The following is a 17,811-nucleotide window of genomic DNA, read 5'->3' as shown; positions in this document are numbered from 1 at the left end:
ACAAAAACCAAAAAAGAGTGAGAACAAACTTAAATCATGCTATATTTCAGGCACAATATTAGAAGATTAATATATTTAGCAGCATGGTGATTTCAAGAAAGTAATTTAACCACTCCAAATCTGCTTCCCCACCTAAAAAAGGAAGACAATAAGAAGGCTAACCTATTGGGATGTTGTGAGATTAAATATGATAAATACAAAAACTTTATACAGCATTCAACAGATAAACACAACAGCTACTGTCTTTATTATTATTATTTGCTCACGTGTCAAGTAAGTTGTAGAAGAGATTAGTGTCTTGGATGAAGACTGAATAGATGAAACCTTATGTCTCACAACAAAATTCTAAGAAAAAGAAAATAGCTCAGACTCTATGTTTGCTACACAATGTTAAACCTAAATTAGGTTTAATTATTAAAGGCTGTCATTCCAAATACCTGCAGAGGAGAAAAGGCTTTAAATGATTTAATGTGTGTTTGGGGGGAAATTACAAGAAATAACCTCCTAAAAAATTAGTTAAGTTGGGACCACTGACAAACATTTCTAAAATGCACTGTTTTTACAAAATGTCATTTTTTTGTATTGTCTATTTGCACAGTGGATACAATTAGGATGTTTTTGGTTGCAAATAACAGAAAGCTCAAAGTTTAAAGAAATGGCTTTACTAATAAAAATATTTATTACCTCACATAAACAGCACCCTAAAAGTGGGATGATAAATTCAAGGGTAGTTTAGTTCAGAAGCTTACAAGGTTGTCAAGCACCCAAGTTCTGTCTGCTTTATTACCTTCAACAAAGAGTTTTCACTCTCATACTTATCCCCTCCTGGCTATAGTTACATATACAACAGGGAGACAGAAGACCAGCAGAACTGCTTCCTCCCGTGTACATCTTTATACAGTAGAAAAGTCTTTTCCAGAAGTTCCATATCCCAAACATGTTTTTCCCTCAAGTCTCATTAGTCAGATATGTCTATTTTTCATTGCTAACCAAACACTGACAAGCATGATATTATCACCATTAGAAACATTATCATCACCACCTGTGCTGAGGCTTTCCTATCCTGTAACACAGGAGAAAGCAAACTGAATCAGGTGTCCAGCAGAAAAAAACTATGAGGGGGGAAATGTGATTGTAAGATTGAAACAAACATTCTCATACTAAAAAGAGAACTGGGAATAGTTTTTGTTGTAATCACAAGTTAAAAAAACAAATAAATGAAACCAAATCAAAAGTAACAAATCAACAAGACGAATTATATCTGATTTGGTACCACATAGTTCAGGCTTCATACTGCCTAAATAGTCCATACCACTCATTTTCACACTTAATTATATGTTGCCTCATCATATCTGAATATTTCCTATCTTATTTCTTTAACTGGAGGGTAAACTTCTTACAGATTAGAGACCTAATTTTTTACATCTTTCAACGCTAAAAATATAAGAAACAGCAAACATCAACACTTATGAAAAGCTAACATATATTTATATCCTGTAATGATTTCCCTTCTCATTAAACCTGGCAGACAGAAGAAATATTCATCTCTGCCTTTTTTCAAAATTTAACCAAAATGAGAGTAAAGAACTTTAAAAGGGATCAACCCACAAGAATAATGAGAATACAACAGGAGATATTAACTGACGAGAAACTTTAACATTTTGGAAGCTGGAAAGAGAATGGATATGTTGCAGCTGACTTAGTAGAGCAGAGAAAGTTGAAACCCAGGGTTGCAGAAGGGGTGGAAAGTGGGAGAGAAAGGCAGTGAGAAATAAGCCAAAGGAACAGCACTATTCCAGAAAGACTCAGTTAACTAGAGGTACCACAACCAGGTAATCAGGAGGATGTGTATGGTGGGGCATGCTACACAGTAAGTTTTCCCCAAAAATTCTATAAAATTAAACAAAGAAAATTATGTTCAAAGCTTATTATGTTGTTGTTCCTATTAACTATGCTTAAGTCTGTTCTATGTTAGATAACAAAGCTGAAATGCTAACACTTCAAATTTCAGGATTACATTCTAATCAAGTCTATCATGTGTAATAAAACATAATGCTGAAGGACCTATGGAATATAGTCCCAGGTGTCCACAGCACACTACTCTCATTGTTTTCAGATGTTGCACAATCAGTCTACTAAGGCTTACCTTCAATTTCCCTTCAGTCTGACTTTCTTCTTTTAAATTCATATTGGATGACTGATGGCTAACATAATAAATATTTTATCTTTCTACACCCTTCCCTCAAGAAGCCTATCTCTTTTTGAAAATGAGGCACTGTTAGACACCTGGACTCTAAATTTAGTTCTTAACTCTATTGTCCACAGTAAAGGCAGTGGCTTTTTAATGTTTTTACACTGCCATAAAGTATCTACTAAAATATGCTATTCAGACTTATATAGATTTAAAAAATCACCATTAAAACTAAACTAGAAGTCCTAGAGATAGAATGATCAAGATTATGGACTAAAATATAGCTCAGTGTAAGTCCAACTGCTTAGCCTCAGATATCACCTATACAGTAAATTATTCTGATACCATTTAAAAGTTTCTCAAATAGTAAAATTTTCAGAAAATGCTAGAGGAAAAAATGTTCTGGCAGAAAAAGATCTATATAACTCTAGAATAATTTCTTTTCTGAAGTCTGGCACAGCAAATTAAATCAGTAACAGACCTGTTTCTATCCCCACCCACCTTTCTCCCAGGGTCTGGCCTTTCCATCGATTATCGGGTGGTACATGTGGCTAGGATCTGAGGGTAATGACAGCAGGCATGTTTGTGTAGAATAAATACAAGAAAGGGGCAATTTGCCAAAGGGAAAAATGTCAAAGGCAAAATAGGACAATGAAAGAAAGAAAGAGTCTTAATAGACCACAGTCCACTTATTTCTTCCTTTCAGAATCAATTCATTTGCCAAATTCTTATCTCGTTAACTGAACACTTCAACATAAGCTCAGGACTTTGAAGCACACCTTATCAAACCTCCCACCCAGATATGATTGATCAAAAGTAAACAACTCCATTTCCATACTGTTACAATGCTAAAAGAACACGCCTTCCTTATTCATTAAAGCATGGAATCTTTATTTCTGCTCACAACAAAAATAACCAGTTTACCAGACAACTCCTTCATCCTTAAAAGTCATAATAGTTATCATGGAGAAAGAAGAAAGAAACTAAAAGATTATGAAATGTTAATCTTGAATTCTATTCATATTTACATTGAAATTTTCACCTTATTTTTCTTGGAACTTACTTTCTAAACTTTTACAGAAGACTTAGGTACTAGAAAGACAGTTGGTACCCATGAGAGAAAAAGCTGGCACTCTTCTTACTTGTATAAGGTACAGAGTTGAGGGTGATAAATACTGTTTATACTGAAAGGCTTAATGACCACTTCCGCCTCCCACCCGCTCCCAGCCAAAAAACATTTAATGGAGGACCTCACAACTTAAAATTTGTACTGGGGGAGGTTCTCCTGAGAGATCAAATACCACTGATTTGTTCCACAGCAAATAAGACAACACAACCTGCCAAATCCATGCTCAGTACACAGTAAACTTCATGTTTCCATAAATGCCACAACCACTCCATCAGACCCTAGCTGGGCCAGGTTGTATGCAACCTCCACCATAGTCCCCCACGCTAGTTCTTCCCCCTACCTATCTCGTAAGGTGACCTCTAGCTAATATTTGGGCTTTGGGGTTTCGTCAAAGGGAAGCGATGAAGCTGGGAAATTCTCTCATATCAAAAAATGATTTACCTCTTTAATCCAAAAGCACTTGAAGAGGACAGGAGTTACTGATGAACACATCCTCACAGTTAAGAAAACTTGCCACTGGGTGAATGAAATTAAGGCAAGCCCTTTAGCGGAAATCCATCACCTTCACATTATAGTCAACTATCAAACAAATTCTAATTATTAACTGCTAATTCATCACTATGTACAACTAAAAAGGCATAGATTCTATTCTTATATCTTTTCATTAAAAAAGGAATAATATCAGAGGAGTATTTGTAGAACAGAAAAAATGAACAATGTTGTTAAATCAACAGGAGCTAGATGTTTTAGCAAAGTCTCTTACCTGAGATTTTCAATGGAGGTGAAATGTACAACAAATATAAATCAGAATATGTAACTGTTTCTTTAGTAGAAAAAGAAAAAACTGGAAAAAAGAAAGAAAATGAAAAAACTCACCTTCTCAATATTTATCTGGTGCTTTCTTAACCTCTCCAGATCTGTTGGAATTACTATCTTAGTAAATTTCTGGATAGCTGGTTCAAGACGCCGTAATTTCACTTTTTCTTCATCTTCAGACATCCTAAAAAAATGCTGTGTCTCTCCTACTTGCAACAATTATCTTCTCCACTCATGTAGAAAAACCTAAAAGGGAAATATTTAAGAATTTTAAAAATTAATTTCCATTATTTTTAAAAACCAACAATTAGGTAATTTTATAAGATATTCTGAACACATACTCAACTTGATGCTGAACCTGAGTGACTTGTTAACAAACTTAAAAATGTTTTTAAATTTATTTAATTAGAGGATAATTACAATATTGTGATGGCCTCTGCCATACATCAACATGACTCAGCCATAGGCATATATATGTCCCCTCCCTCCTGAACCCCCTTCCCACCCCATCCTTCCTACAAGTTAGGTATATTCACTTTAAAATGTTTAGAAACTAGGAAATAGAGAATAAAACAAAATCAATGATCTCACTTACAGTTAGCTACTCTTTCCATTTTTCCTTCCCCCCATCCCCCTATTTTTTCCATTTTGATGTATGTCTTTCCAGGTCTTTTTAATATAATGTATGTATATATTTAAATAACTTTTTCCAAAAAACCAGAAGCATACTGTTCAAGTCTTCATCACCCAATGTATCTTTGACAGTGAATAATGTTTTCTAAACAGGTGTCAACTTGCAAAACTGGAAGAAAAAATTTTATTCTTAACATTTCTGCTGTATCAAACTCTATTTCCAATATATATCTAATTATACACTTGAAATATAAAATGCAACTCTTCTCATTGATGTTCTTTAAATTGCCTCTTCCCTTTCTTACAGACTAATTAGCATTGTCTATAATCAATACAAGTAACCAGTGACAGAGATGGAATAAGAACCCAGTATTCCTGAGAGTACAATCAAAAATTCTTTCTAATTCACCAGTAGTTTTTCTACCAGAGTTGCAGAGAGTCTAGGGTTATGTCTTTGGGGTCAGGGTAGGTGATGATAAAAGCTGTCAAGTGGGCAGGCTCCAGGACCCCACACCTGCTTCAGTTTCAGAAAATTTTGTTTCATTAATTTCATAAATTTGAACTTATTTGATTTTATGTAAATAAAGGTCTCCACTGCCGAAGCAAGCTTGAAAACCACTCCTGTACATCATGTTTTCATGCTATCTAATTAGCCACAACCTCTCCCATATTAAAAATAAATAAGTTGACTATGTTAATCTCATTGTGGTATCCTAGACTGGGGTGCATAGAGACAAGGGTTCAGGACTTTGAGGAGTCACTGAATCCTTACAAGAAACTAGGACTATTTTTTAATTATTTCAGAAGATAGAGTCAATTGCTTTCATGAAATTATCAAAACACTCTATCACTCCACAAACATTAAAAACTATTACTTTAAATGTTTCTCTCTTTGAAGTGTTGGTTATACAAATTATCTTATCCACCAGAAACTTGGTCTTTACATTTGATCTAAGCTTGAAAGCAAAAAAGGAAAATCTCCAGCCACCACAAATAAAGAGTCTAACAGCTAAAGTGGTTAGTGGACATTAGAGTGCACAGGAAAATTCAGTCAAAAGAGTTGGTCAACAGACCCAACAAAATGGGAAAATTCATAGCTCAGGGTCTAGAGATAATAAAGTAATCTAAAAATGAAATTAAAATTGGTACATTTTAAAATAAAAATATAAAGAAACAGAATTTTTTTTTAAATTAGATAATATTATGAAACACTAACAGGCCAATCTGAAAATAAACCAAGTAAAAATTCTACAAATAAAAACCTCCAAAGGTGGGCTAAAAAGTAAATTTTGTAGCTGGAAAGAGAACTATTGGCCGTAAGCTATCAGTCAGAACAAAGGAAAAAGGAAAAAGAAGATAAGCAACATAAAGGATAAAATGAGAAGCTCAATAACAAGTAGGAGTCACATTCCAGTAGTCATGTATGCACGTGAGAGTTGGATTATAAAGACAGCTGAGTGCCAAAGAATTGATGCTTTTGAACTGTGGTATTGGAGAGTCCCTTGGACTGCAAGGAGATCCAACCAGTCCATTCTGAAGGAGATCAGCCCTGGGATTTCTTTGGAAGGAATGATGCTAAAGCTGAAACTCCAGTACTTTGGCCACCTCATGCGAAGAGTTGACTCATTGGAAAAGACTCTGATGCTGGGAGGGATTGGGGGCAGGAAGAGAAGGGGACGACAGAGGCTGAAATGGCTGAATGGCATCACTGACTCAATGGACGTGAGTCTGAATGAACTCCAGGAGATGATGATGGACAGGGAGGCCTGATGTGCTACGATTCATAGGGTCGCAAAGAGTCGGACACGACTGAGTGACTGAACTGAACTGAACCAGAGTCATTAAGTCTCCATTAAGCTCCAAAATCACTGCAGATGGTGATTGGAGCCATGAAATTAAAAGACGCTTACTCCTTGGAAGGAAAGTTATGACCAACCTAGATAGCATATTCAAAAGCAGAGACATTACTTTGCCAACAAAGGTCCATCTAGTCAAGGCTATGGTTTTTCCTGTGGTCATGTATGGATGTGAGAGTTGGACTGTGAAGAAGGCTGAGCGCCGAAGAATGGATGCTTTTGAACTGTGGTGTTGGAGAAGACTCTCGAGTCCCTTGGACTGCAAGGAGATCCAACCAGTCTATCCTAAAGGAAATCAGTCCTGAATATTCATTGGAAGGACTGATGCTGAAGCTGAAACCCCAATACTTTGACCACTTCATGTGAAGAACCGACTCATTGGAAAAGACCCTAATGCTGGGAAAAATTGAAGGCTGGAGGAGAAGGGGATGACAGAGGATGAGATGGTTGGATGGCACCACTGACTCGATAGACATGAGTCTGAGTAGGCTCCAGGACTTGGTGATGGACAGGGAAGCCTGGCGTACTGCAGTCCATGGGGTTGGAAAGAGTCAGACACAACTGAGCAACTGAACTGAACTGAAAAGGCACTATTCAAAGAGAATATGCTAAGAATTAAGATGTAAAATTTCAAACTGAAAATGCATATAAGCACCAAGTAGCATTAAAAAAAACAAATTTACCAAAATACACAGATGGGAAATTTCAGAACATTAAGGAAAGAGAAAAACTACTTTAAAAAGCAAAGCAGATATAAAAGACAAACTAAAACAACAAAAGCAGCAAACTTTTCATCAAAGCAACATAGCAAAAGACAGAAATATCTTCAAAGTGGTGATTTGATATATATCCAGATTAATTATTATTTAGAAGTGAGAGTAAAATAATCATTTTCAGACCTACAAAGACCAAGTTTATTACAAAGCCCTTTATTAAAAGAACTACTAAAAGGCATGATTTAACAATAAAGAAAATAAACCCAAAGGAAAAGAATGGCAAGGAGCAAAAAAATGTAATGAAGGATACTGTTACTGGGTGAACAAAGGAAGGTATGAATAAAAGAACAAATAAAAGATTTATTTTGAACAACCTGATTAAATATAATAAAAATGTTTCCATGTAATTATTTTTCTATAATTTTTTATAGCAGCATAGGATCACATTATATATATGTTCAATGATTTAATCATCTAATGTTGGCTATTTAGGATGTTTCCAATTTTCCCCTATTATAAACTATACCACAGTGTAATTACCCTCCTTACATATAAGTCCATACAACCATCTATGATTATTTCTTTAAAATAAATACCTGGAAGTAGAATTAACAGGTAGACACATTTTTTAAGGCTTTTAATATTAGAAGTCCCAAAAAAGGTTGTGCCTATTTACATTCCCACTAGCAACATATCTGGAGAAGGACATATCAAAGTGTCCATTTACCTGGATTAAAGACTTAAATGAAAGACCTGAAGCCATAAAGCTCCTAGAAGAAAACACAGACAGTACACCCTTTGACACTGGTCTCAGCAATGTTTTTAGATCTTTCTCCTCAGGAAAGGACAACAAAAGCAAACAAACAAATAGGAGTACATCAAACTAAAAAGCTTTCTCAGGGAAGGAGCCCATAAACAAAACAAAAATGTAACCTACTAAATGAGAAAAGATATTTGCAAATAATGTATCTGATAAGGCATTAATATCCAAAATATACAAAGTGAAAGTGAAGTTGCTCAGTCGTGTCCAACTCTTTGCAACCCCATGGACTGTAGCCTCCCAGGCTCCTCTGTCCATGGAATTTTAATTCACACAACTCAATATCAAAAAATAATCCAATTAAAAGTTGGTAGAGGATCTAAATAGACATTTTTTTTCCTAGGACACATGACAAGATTGTCAGTATCACTAATCATCAGGGAAAAGTTAGTCAAAACCACCTCACACCTGTCAAAACGGCTATCATCAAAAAAGACAAGAAATAATTAATGCTGGTTGTTGGCAAGGATGTAGAAAAAAGGGAACACTTATGCACTGTGGTGGGAATACAAATTGGTGCAACCACTATAGAAAACAGCATGGAAGTTACTAAAAAAATTAAAAACAGAACCATCATATGATTTAGCAATTCTAATTCTGGGTGTTTATCTGAAGAAAATAAAAACAGTAATTGAAAAGATACATGCACCCTTATGTTCATAGAGCATTATTCACATTAGCAAGATATGGAAGCAACTATTAAGTGTTTGAAGATAGATGAATGGCTAAAGAAGATGTGATACACACACACACATACACACACAATGGACTATTACTCAGCCACAAAAAAGAATGAAATCTTGCCACTCGCAACAACATGGATGAACCTAGAGGGTATTCTGTTAAGTGAAATAAGTCAGAGAAAGACCAATATCATATGACCTCACAAATACCTGAAATTTAAAAAGAAAAACAGAACAGAAACAGACCCATAGATACAGAGAACAAACTGGTGGTCACCAGAAAGAAGGCAGTGTGGTGGGTGAAATGGGTGAGATTTCCAGTTATAAAGTCATAGGGATGAAGGTACAGCACAGAGAATTTGGTCAATAATACTCTAATGACCTTGCAGGATGACAGATGGTTACTAGACTTATCATGATGTTAAATTCATAATGGATACAATTGTTGAATCATTATGTTGTATACCAGAAAAAATACGGCATTTTATGTCAACTATACTTCCATTTTGCCTTTTCTTACTGTTACTTGATACTGCTGGAATCAAGATTGCCAGGAGAAATATCAATAACCTCAGATATGCAGATGGCACACTTTCTACCCTTATGGCAGAAAGTGAAGAGGAACTAAAAAGCCTCTTGATGAAAATTAAAGAGGAGAGTGAAAAAGCTGGCTTAAAGCTCAACGTTCAGAAAACGAAGATCATGGCATATGGTCCCATCACTTCATGGTAAATAGATGGGGACCCTTATGGCAGAAAGTGAAGAGGAACTAAAAAGCCTCTTGATGAAAGTGAAAGAGGAGAGTGAAAAAGTTGGCTTAAAGCTCAACATTCAGAAAACTAAGATCATGGCATCTGGTCCCATCACTTCATGGGAAAGAGATGGGGAAACAGTGGAAACAGTGTCAGACTTTATTTTGGGGGGCTCCAAAATCACCACAGATGGTGACTGCAGCCATGAAATTAAAAGACTCTTACTCCTCGGAAGGAAAGTTATGACCAACCTAGATAGCATATTAAAAAGCAGAGACATTACTTTGCTGACAAAAGTCCATCTAGTCAAGACTATGCTTTTTCCAGAGGTCATGTATGGATGTGAGAGTTGGTCTGTGAAGAAACCTGAGCACTTAAGAATTGATGCTTTTGAACTATGATGTTCGAGAAGACTCTTGAGAGTCCCTTGAACTGCAAGGACATCCAACCAGTCCATCTAAAGGAGATCAGTCCTGGGTGTTCAATGGAAGGACTGATGCTGAAGCTGAAATTCCAATACCTTGGCCACCTCATGTGAAGAGTTGACTCATTAGAAAAGACCCTGATGCTGAAAGGAATTGGGGACAGAAGGAGAAGGGGACAACAGAAGATGAGATGGCTGGATAGCATCACCGACTCGATGGACATGAGTTTGGGTAAACTCTGGGAGTTTTAGTGATGGACAGAGAGGCCTGGCGTGCTGCGATTCATGGAGTCACAAAGAGTCGGACACGACTGAGTGACTGAACTGAAGTGAACCTTCAATTTTAAAAAATTTTAAATGTCCATTTATCCATACTCCAACCAGTATTTCATATTATCATTCTTCTTAGACATTCAACTGGTGACAAAAATGGTGTCTCTTTATTTTGCATTCTTTACATTACTAATAAAATTGATTTATTATCTATTTGCATGTCTTCTTTCATCAACTGCCTGCTTGTGCTATAGGGAACGTCATTCTCCTATTATATATAACACATAATAGTCTCATAAATTATCTATTACTTGTCTAACATCATTTCCTAGTTTATCACATTGCCTCTTGTGTTTTCTTCCACTATGTAGATTATTTAAGAAGCTATCTTTATATATACTATTATTCCTATCAAAATGGTTTTGAAAGTACCTGGTATTCAAACTGGTATTCCAATGCTAAAGGAACTAAAACATGCCTTCACATGTCTCTTCTACACTACTTCTAATCCTATCACTCTAGTCAAACAGCACAATATGCATAGCATATTACAAGGGTCTTATTTGGCCTTCCTTTAGTCTCTTTCCCCTCTCCAATTTTCCCCCATAGATTACCACCAATTAATGTATCTAAAACACCAAAGGCAACATGCTCCTCCTTCAGACAAACACTTCCAAGAATTCCCTATTATCTGAGCAAGAAAATACAATGTTCATAAGTAATCCACTCACACTGTTGAAATATCACCCAATCTCTACTTTTGGCTTTGCAAGGTGCTCCCTCTGTCTAGTCACTCTTTTATAGCCCATCTGCCTCTCAACTGCATGTAGCATTTGAGATACAACTCAAATGATTCTGCTTTCTCTTTCAATAATCAGTTTTCGGTGTACTTGACAAACCCCAATTATTGACTATTTGGCTTATCTTCACTGTTCTCCTATGCTATGATGACAGCTTTCTTTTTTGAATTCAAAAAGTGCTATTTCCAGGTCAGAGTACATGACTTTGCTCCTTAGCATTTTGTGCTGAAGGAAAAACCTGCTGCCTCATAAGAGCCATCTTTCAGGGCAGAAGTTCTGGCCCAAGAGCTCCCCAAGAGACTTTTCCACCTCCTGGTTTCCTTCTAGAGAGTGTTTTTTTTTTCTTTCTACCATTTCCATTTCTATAAAAGTATAATAAAATGTCTATATAAAACTAAGAAGAGAACATAACATTCAAACAACTGCATAAGGTATAGTGTTACTGCAACAAAATTGTCCAACAGTTACTCTGATGACAAAGTAGTTCAAATAACATTTATAAGCTATTAAGGGAAGGTCTTAATTCAATACAAAATGTGGCTTAAGAGTGTGACTAAATAACAAGTTGAAAATATTTTCAGCATTTCTTGATTTTTCAGTCAAAAAACTGGGAAATATTTATGGTATAATTCAAACACAGGATACAAAATATATTTACATTAACATCACAAATATTTTAAATATGCCTACAAAAAAGCTAGTGGGAACACAAAAATGACTAATTTCCCAAACTTCTGCAGAGTTGTATTACTTTTGACTTTTTTTTTCAAGTGTAATGGAATATGTGTAGCAACAGAATTATATCATGACAATGATGGTGGATACACAATTAAAATACATTTATCAAAACTTACAGAACTGTATATCACAAAAGGTGAAATTCTGTACATTAAAAAACAAAAACAACAAAATGTGGGGGAACCCACAATGAAATACAAACTATAAAAAATAAACTGTATTACAAATGAACATAACCACACTGAAAGAAGTGGTGGAGGAAAATAACTAATATAGGTGACTTTGGAAAACAGATGCTGGACACTAGTGTCTAGATGTGAGATACTGGGCTTCCCAGGTGGCGCTAGTAGTAAAGAATCTGCCTGCCAATGAAGAAGATGTAAGACGCAGGTTCGGCACCTGGGTCAAGAAGATCCCTGGAGGAGGGCATGGCAACCCACTCTGGTATTTTTGCCTGTAGAACCCCATGGACAGAGGAGCCTGGTGGGCTACAGTCCATAGGGTCACAAAGAGCTGGACACGAGTGAAGTGACTTAGCACAGCACAGCACAAACTAGATAACACAAGGTTAAAGACAACAACAACAAAAAAACTACACACAACTCTACTGTTCTCTAGTTAGTAAATTTGTTTCTCACAGGACTATGGGTTAGGAATTCTGAACTAACATTATGTGTATTACTAGGATTGAACAAACAAAAAAAATATTTTGTAGAACAAAAAAGCCAGATTTCTCACTGTTGAAGAGAGAAGTTACAAATGAGCGGCAAGACTATAATGAACAATGTGGTATTTTTCTAGAAATAGAAGTATCAGAATAAACCCCTGTTAAAAACATATATATATTATGTGTGTGTGTGTGTATATATATATATATGTGTGTGTATATATATACACATATAAAAATAAAATATAAATCTTTGTAGATGCATGGGTATATATGTATGTGTGTGTGTGTATGCCTGTATCTCCATGACATATACAGATATACAGTTGACCTTTGAACAATATGGATTTGAACTGCAAGGGTCTACCCACAGTGGAATTTTTTCAATAAATACTACATGATCTACAGTTACTTGAATCTGCAGATACAGAACTGCAGATACAAAAAGTCAACTATGGAACCTGAGTGATTCTGGTATCTGCTGCAGGTCCTAGCAGAGAAGGTAATGGCAACCCACTCTAGTACTCTTGCCTGGAAAATCCCATGGACAGAGGAGCCTGGTAGGCTACAGTCCATGGGGTCTCGAAGAGTCAGACACGACTGAGCGACTTCACTTTCACTTTTCACTTTCCTGCACTGAAGAAGGCAATGGCAACCCACTCCAGTGTTCTTGCCTGGAGAATCCCGCGGACGAGGGAGCCTGGTGGGCTGCCGTCTACGGGGTCGCACAGCGTCGGACACAACTGATGCGACTTAGCAGCAGCAGCAGGTCCTGGACCCATTCTCTTGGATACTAAGGGATGACTGTATCTAGCTAGAAATATACACATTTATACATATACAATGGGCTTCCTTAGGTGGCACTAGTGGTAAAGACTATGTCTACCAATGCAAGAGACACAGGAAATGTTGGTTTGATACCTGGGTCAGGAAGATCCCCTAGAGGAGGAAATGGCAACCCACCCCAGTATTCTTGCTTGGAAAATACCATGGACAGAGGAGTCTGGTGGACTACAGTCTACAGGGTTGCAAGATGTTGGACATGACTGAGGGACTGAGCGTGCATATATATAAAATACACACACACACACACCTTCCTAGATGTCTTCTGCCAGGTACTAGAAACAATGATATGCCAGTAGCAATGAGCACAACTAGAGCCCAGATCCTTTGGTGTTTAAATAGTACTCTCCAAAAAAGAAACCAGGGGTCTTTGGACAACTGGTGGATTCCAGGATAGAGAAAACGTTAAGAGAAGCCTGGAGCATCTTATGATGCCAAAAAGTAAGGCAGTTAAAAAAAAAAAAAAGAAGGGGGGATGAGGGTCTATTAAAAGGGCACAGGAAGCAATCTGAAAAAAACTTCCAATGGACGAAGTTGGAACAACTTGAGAAATAAAATAACAAAAGTGTAGGAAAACAACCAATAGAAAACTCAATGAGTCCATACTAATACAAAAAATTAATAAAGAAGTAGGATAAAGGGACAGCTCTTCCTTACCAAAAAATTCCAATTAATAAATTAAGAAGGAATGGGGGAAACAAAACATCACAGTAATAATTACTGAAGGCAAGATCCATTAATGGATGCTAAAATCAGCAAATTAAAGCTTGAGGGGAAACAGGATATCTGAAAGGTTTAGAAGTTGTACCCCAAGATACTAACTAAATACAAAGGGGAAAATAGTTATTTTACAGTAGAGAATCCCAGCAGATACCACGTTAACCAAGTGATCAACAATAGTGTCATTTCATGCACTCCCTTATGATTAACTATTGAGAAGGGCAAATACATTTCTGTGGTATTAACAAAAATATACAACCTTAATCTCATTCTGAGAAAACATTAGACAAAGCCCAACTGAAGAACACGCTACAAATAACTGACCAGGACTCTTCAAAAGTGCAATGGTCATGAAAGACAGGAAAAGACTTCCAAGTTGTCACAGATTGTAGACGACTAAGGAGGCATGCCAACTAAATGCAACGTAGGATCTTAGATTGGATCCTGAAACAGAAAAAGGCCGTTAATATAAAAAGTGATGAAGTCTGAAGAAAGTTGGTGATTTAGTTAACAGTGTTGTACCGAAATTAATTTCTTCCTTTTGGTAACTAACTGTATTATAGTTACATGAGATGTTAACATTAAAGGAAACTGTAGACAATTCAGATACTTTTGTAACTTTTCTGTAATTGTAAAATTATTTCAAAGTAAAAAGGCTTTTAAAATAATATGTGAACTGTTTCACATAAGACAAACATTTAGAAGTCAAAGAACTGCAATCGTATTCACGGCACTTAACACTTGCGGCGGAGGTGACCTGAGGGTGCCAGGTGCTTGACAAACTTAACCTTAAGTGCTTACAACTATCACCAGCTGAGTATCATACTACTTAATAAGGAAAAAGTACTGGGATATTAACCAAATTACTTAAGGTTATTTATAAGCGAAAAGCCCCATTTCTCAGGAAAAGTCCAAAATTGCAGGCAATGCCCCCTTCCAAAAAAAGTGATGAACACCTTCCCACATTTGCCCACACCGGTGGCACCTAATTCACTCAAGCACGTCGCCTAGTGTTTCTGACTGGGGGAAAGGGTACTGACTTTGGAAAGAGAAGTCAAGGCCCTTGGACCTACCTCCCATATGATCTGTTTTCTGAGCCTGTGATTCCGAATTTTAAAAAGCGGGAGCTTAGATGTGGGGCTTTCTGCGATCCACCGCCCTCTCGCCGGTCTGGCTGACAGGGGGCTAGCTCCCACCTCGCGCCCCAGGACCTCCCCTTACTTCCCTCGAGCCTCGTACCGTCCCTCTCAGTGTCATCCACCGCGCACCTGGGCCACAGAAACCAAACACCGTCTCCCCTACTCCCGCCCAGGAACGGGCCAGCCTCTGGACCGAGACTCCGGCTACTCTGACGATCTGGGACCCACAGTGCGTCAACGGGCAGGGCAGAAGACGGAAACTTTTCCACCCACCCCGAGACCCGGGAGGCCGTCAAGCTCGCCCGGTCGGCCGCCTCCTTATACCCACTTCGAACAGCGCCTCCACAACCGAAAACGCCACTTCTAGAAGTCGAGCAGAGACCCCACAGCGCTCGCACTTCCGACCTGATGCCCTGCTTCCTGTGGGGTGTCCCTCCCGCGCCCGGTGCTGGCACCCTGCCCACCACTTCGGTCACGGCCTGACAACCCCGAGACGGCCTCTCGCGAGCCCCTTACCTCCCTCCGGGGCGCTGGAGGCTGGTAGGTTTGCAGGGCGCAGGCGCAGGGGCCACGGGGGCGGGGCGTCGCGATAGGCGGACGGTGCTCCGCCACGCCCCCTCCCGCCCAGGTCCTGCTTTGCGGGGTGTGGCCGGCACTCCAAATACACACACACACACAAACGCGGTCACCGCTCTGGGCTGTCTTACAAGCTGGTCTTTATTTGTTGTGGGGCAGTAACACTGGAGCTAGGAGGAAGGAGACGCACAATTGCTTTTTAAGTCTGTTTGTTGTGTTTTAAGTGTGAGACAAGTCACATATGTATAGCCTTTTACATTTTGCAATCTTTTTCGGTCGCATTTTCTGCTCTTCTAGGAATTTTACTGGTGGGCTGGCCGGATGTTGTTACCTCTTTGCTGCTGCTGCTGCTGCTAAGTCGCTTCAGTCGTGTCCGACTCTGTGCGACCCCTTAGACGGCAGCCCACCAGGCTTCCCCTGTCCCTGGATTCTCCATGCAAGAACACTGGAGTGGGTTGCCATTTCCTTCTCCAATGCATGAAAGTTACCTCCTTACACATACAGAAACTGAAGCTCAGAGAGGTTGTACCTTCTCCCTGTCGCTCTTCTCCCAACCCCCCAAGCCCCAAACCCTCTGAGGTGGACAGGGCACAAGTTTAAATGTAAAAGAGACAGAAACTGAAATTCAGACTAGTCGTGTGTTTCCTCCCAAATAAGTTAGGCCCTTAATGCCAAAGTCCTTGTTCCAGTTTTATAGATAATGAGACTGAGGCTCAACAAAGAGTTTCCAGTGACTCACTCCAGTTCAGCCAGTTGGTGACAGAGTTGGAACTTCAACTGGGTTTCCTAATTTCCTTCTCAAGTTCTTCCAGTTATACCAGCTGCTACCAATGAACAAGCAGATGGTCGGCTTTGAAGCCCTGTCCAGTTCACAGGTCCTCCTCCCTGGATGGCCTGACTTCCAGATCGAGCCTTTTCAATATATATTTGAATATTCAAATGAGTTGCTCAGAATGTACCCACTGATTATATTGTCCTCAGAAGCCATAGCTTAGGAAACAGCTTTTAGGATATTCCAGTGGAGTGGGGATAGAAGTCAAAATTGGGGACCAATGACTATTAGGGCTCTGTAAGAATTGCCTTGAAAGGCATTTCTAAAATAAAGCAGAAAATCTGCTAAGCATTTCAGGTTTTATTTGTGGGTATCATGAATGGTGATTTTTGTTGTTGTTGTTTTTACTCTAGGAATGAGGTGCTTATAAGATTTTAATTCTAAAGAGAAAAAATAAAGTATTAGGCAATACGATGGGAAAATGATTTCATTTGTTTTTTATGCAAGGGTCAGTTAAACAAGAGCTACTGAAGTAAAGGTCATTTGAGTTAAGTTCTGCAACAGCTACCTCAAGCACACTAGGGAGGTGTGACACGCAAGGATTGTAAACTTGAACCTGGCCTTCTAGGTTTTTATCTATATGTTTGCTATAAGTCAGGTATGTCAGGGTAGCTGGATAGAACTTTTTTATAATTACATTTATTTATTTTTAGTTGAAGGATAAATGCTCTATAATAATGTGTTAGTTTCTGCCAAACATCAACATGAATCAGCCATACATATACCTAAGTCCCCTCTCTGGAACCTCCCTCCCGCCTTCCTCTCCAGCCACCCCTCTAGGTTGTTACAGAGCATTGGTCTGAATTCCCTGAATCACACAGCAAATTCCCATTGGCTATTTTACATATGGTAATGTATATGTTTCCATTTTACTCTCTCCATACATTCCACCTTCTCCTTCCTCTACCTGCCCCCTGTCCATGTCTGTTCTCTATGTCTGTGTCTCCATTGCTGCCCTGCAAATAGGTTCATCAGTACGTCTTTCTAGATTCCATGTTGTTGTCATTCAGTTGCCCAGTCATGTCCAGTTCTTTGCGACCCTGTGGACTGAAGCACGGCAGGCCTCTCTGTCCCTCACCATCTCCTGAAGTTTGCCCAAGTTCATGTCGATTGCACTGGTGATGCCATCCAGCCATCTCATCCTCTGATGCCCTCTTTTCCTTCTGCCCTCAATCTTTCCCAGCATCAGGGACTTTTCCAATG

At 38.4% G+C, this 17,811-nt stretch overlaps 1 protein-coding gene across 6 annotated transcripts in view; it reads right to left on the bottom strand.

Moving 5' to 3' along the window:
- Window positions 1-15,766, bottom strand: part of STX17 (syntaxin 17) — a 74,479-nt gene extending 58,713 nt beyond the window's left edge. Inside the window, exons 1-3 of one of the 6 annotated variants that reach the window (XM_070794837.1) lie at window positions 15,717-15,731; window positions 14,386-14,505; window positions 4,197-4,382 (exon numbers count right to left, since the gene is read on the bottom strand). In XM_070794837.1, the coding sequence (XP_070650938.1) occupies window positions 4,197-4,319 (123 nt within the window). In that variant the 5' untranslated portion in view covers window positions 4,320-4,382; window positions 14,386-14,505; window positions 15,717-15,731. The other 5 variants (XM_070794835.1, XM_070794839.1, XM_070794840.1 and 2 more) reach the window with 5 other exon arrangements.
- Between the last annotated feature and the right edge of the window lie 2,045 nt (window positions 15,767-17,811).

The sequence above is a fragment of the Bos indicus genome, chromosome 8, assembly GCF_029378745.1.
Source record: "Bos indicus isolate NIAB-ARS_2022 breed Sahiwal x Tharparkar chromosome 8, NIAB-ARS_B.indTharparkar_mat_pri_1.0, whole genome shotgun sequence".
Classification (NCBI taxonomy): domain Eukaryota; kingdom Metazoa; phylum Chordata; class Mammalia; order Artiodactyla; family Bovidae; genus Bos; species Bos indicus.
This window is presented reverse-complemented; position numbering and strand designations above follow the sequence as displayed.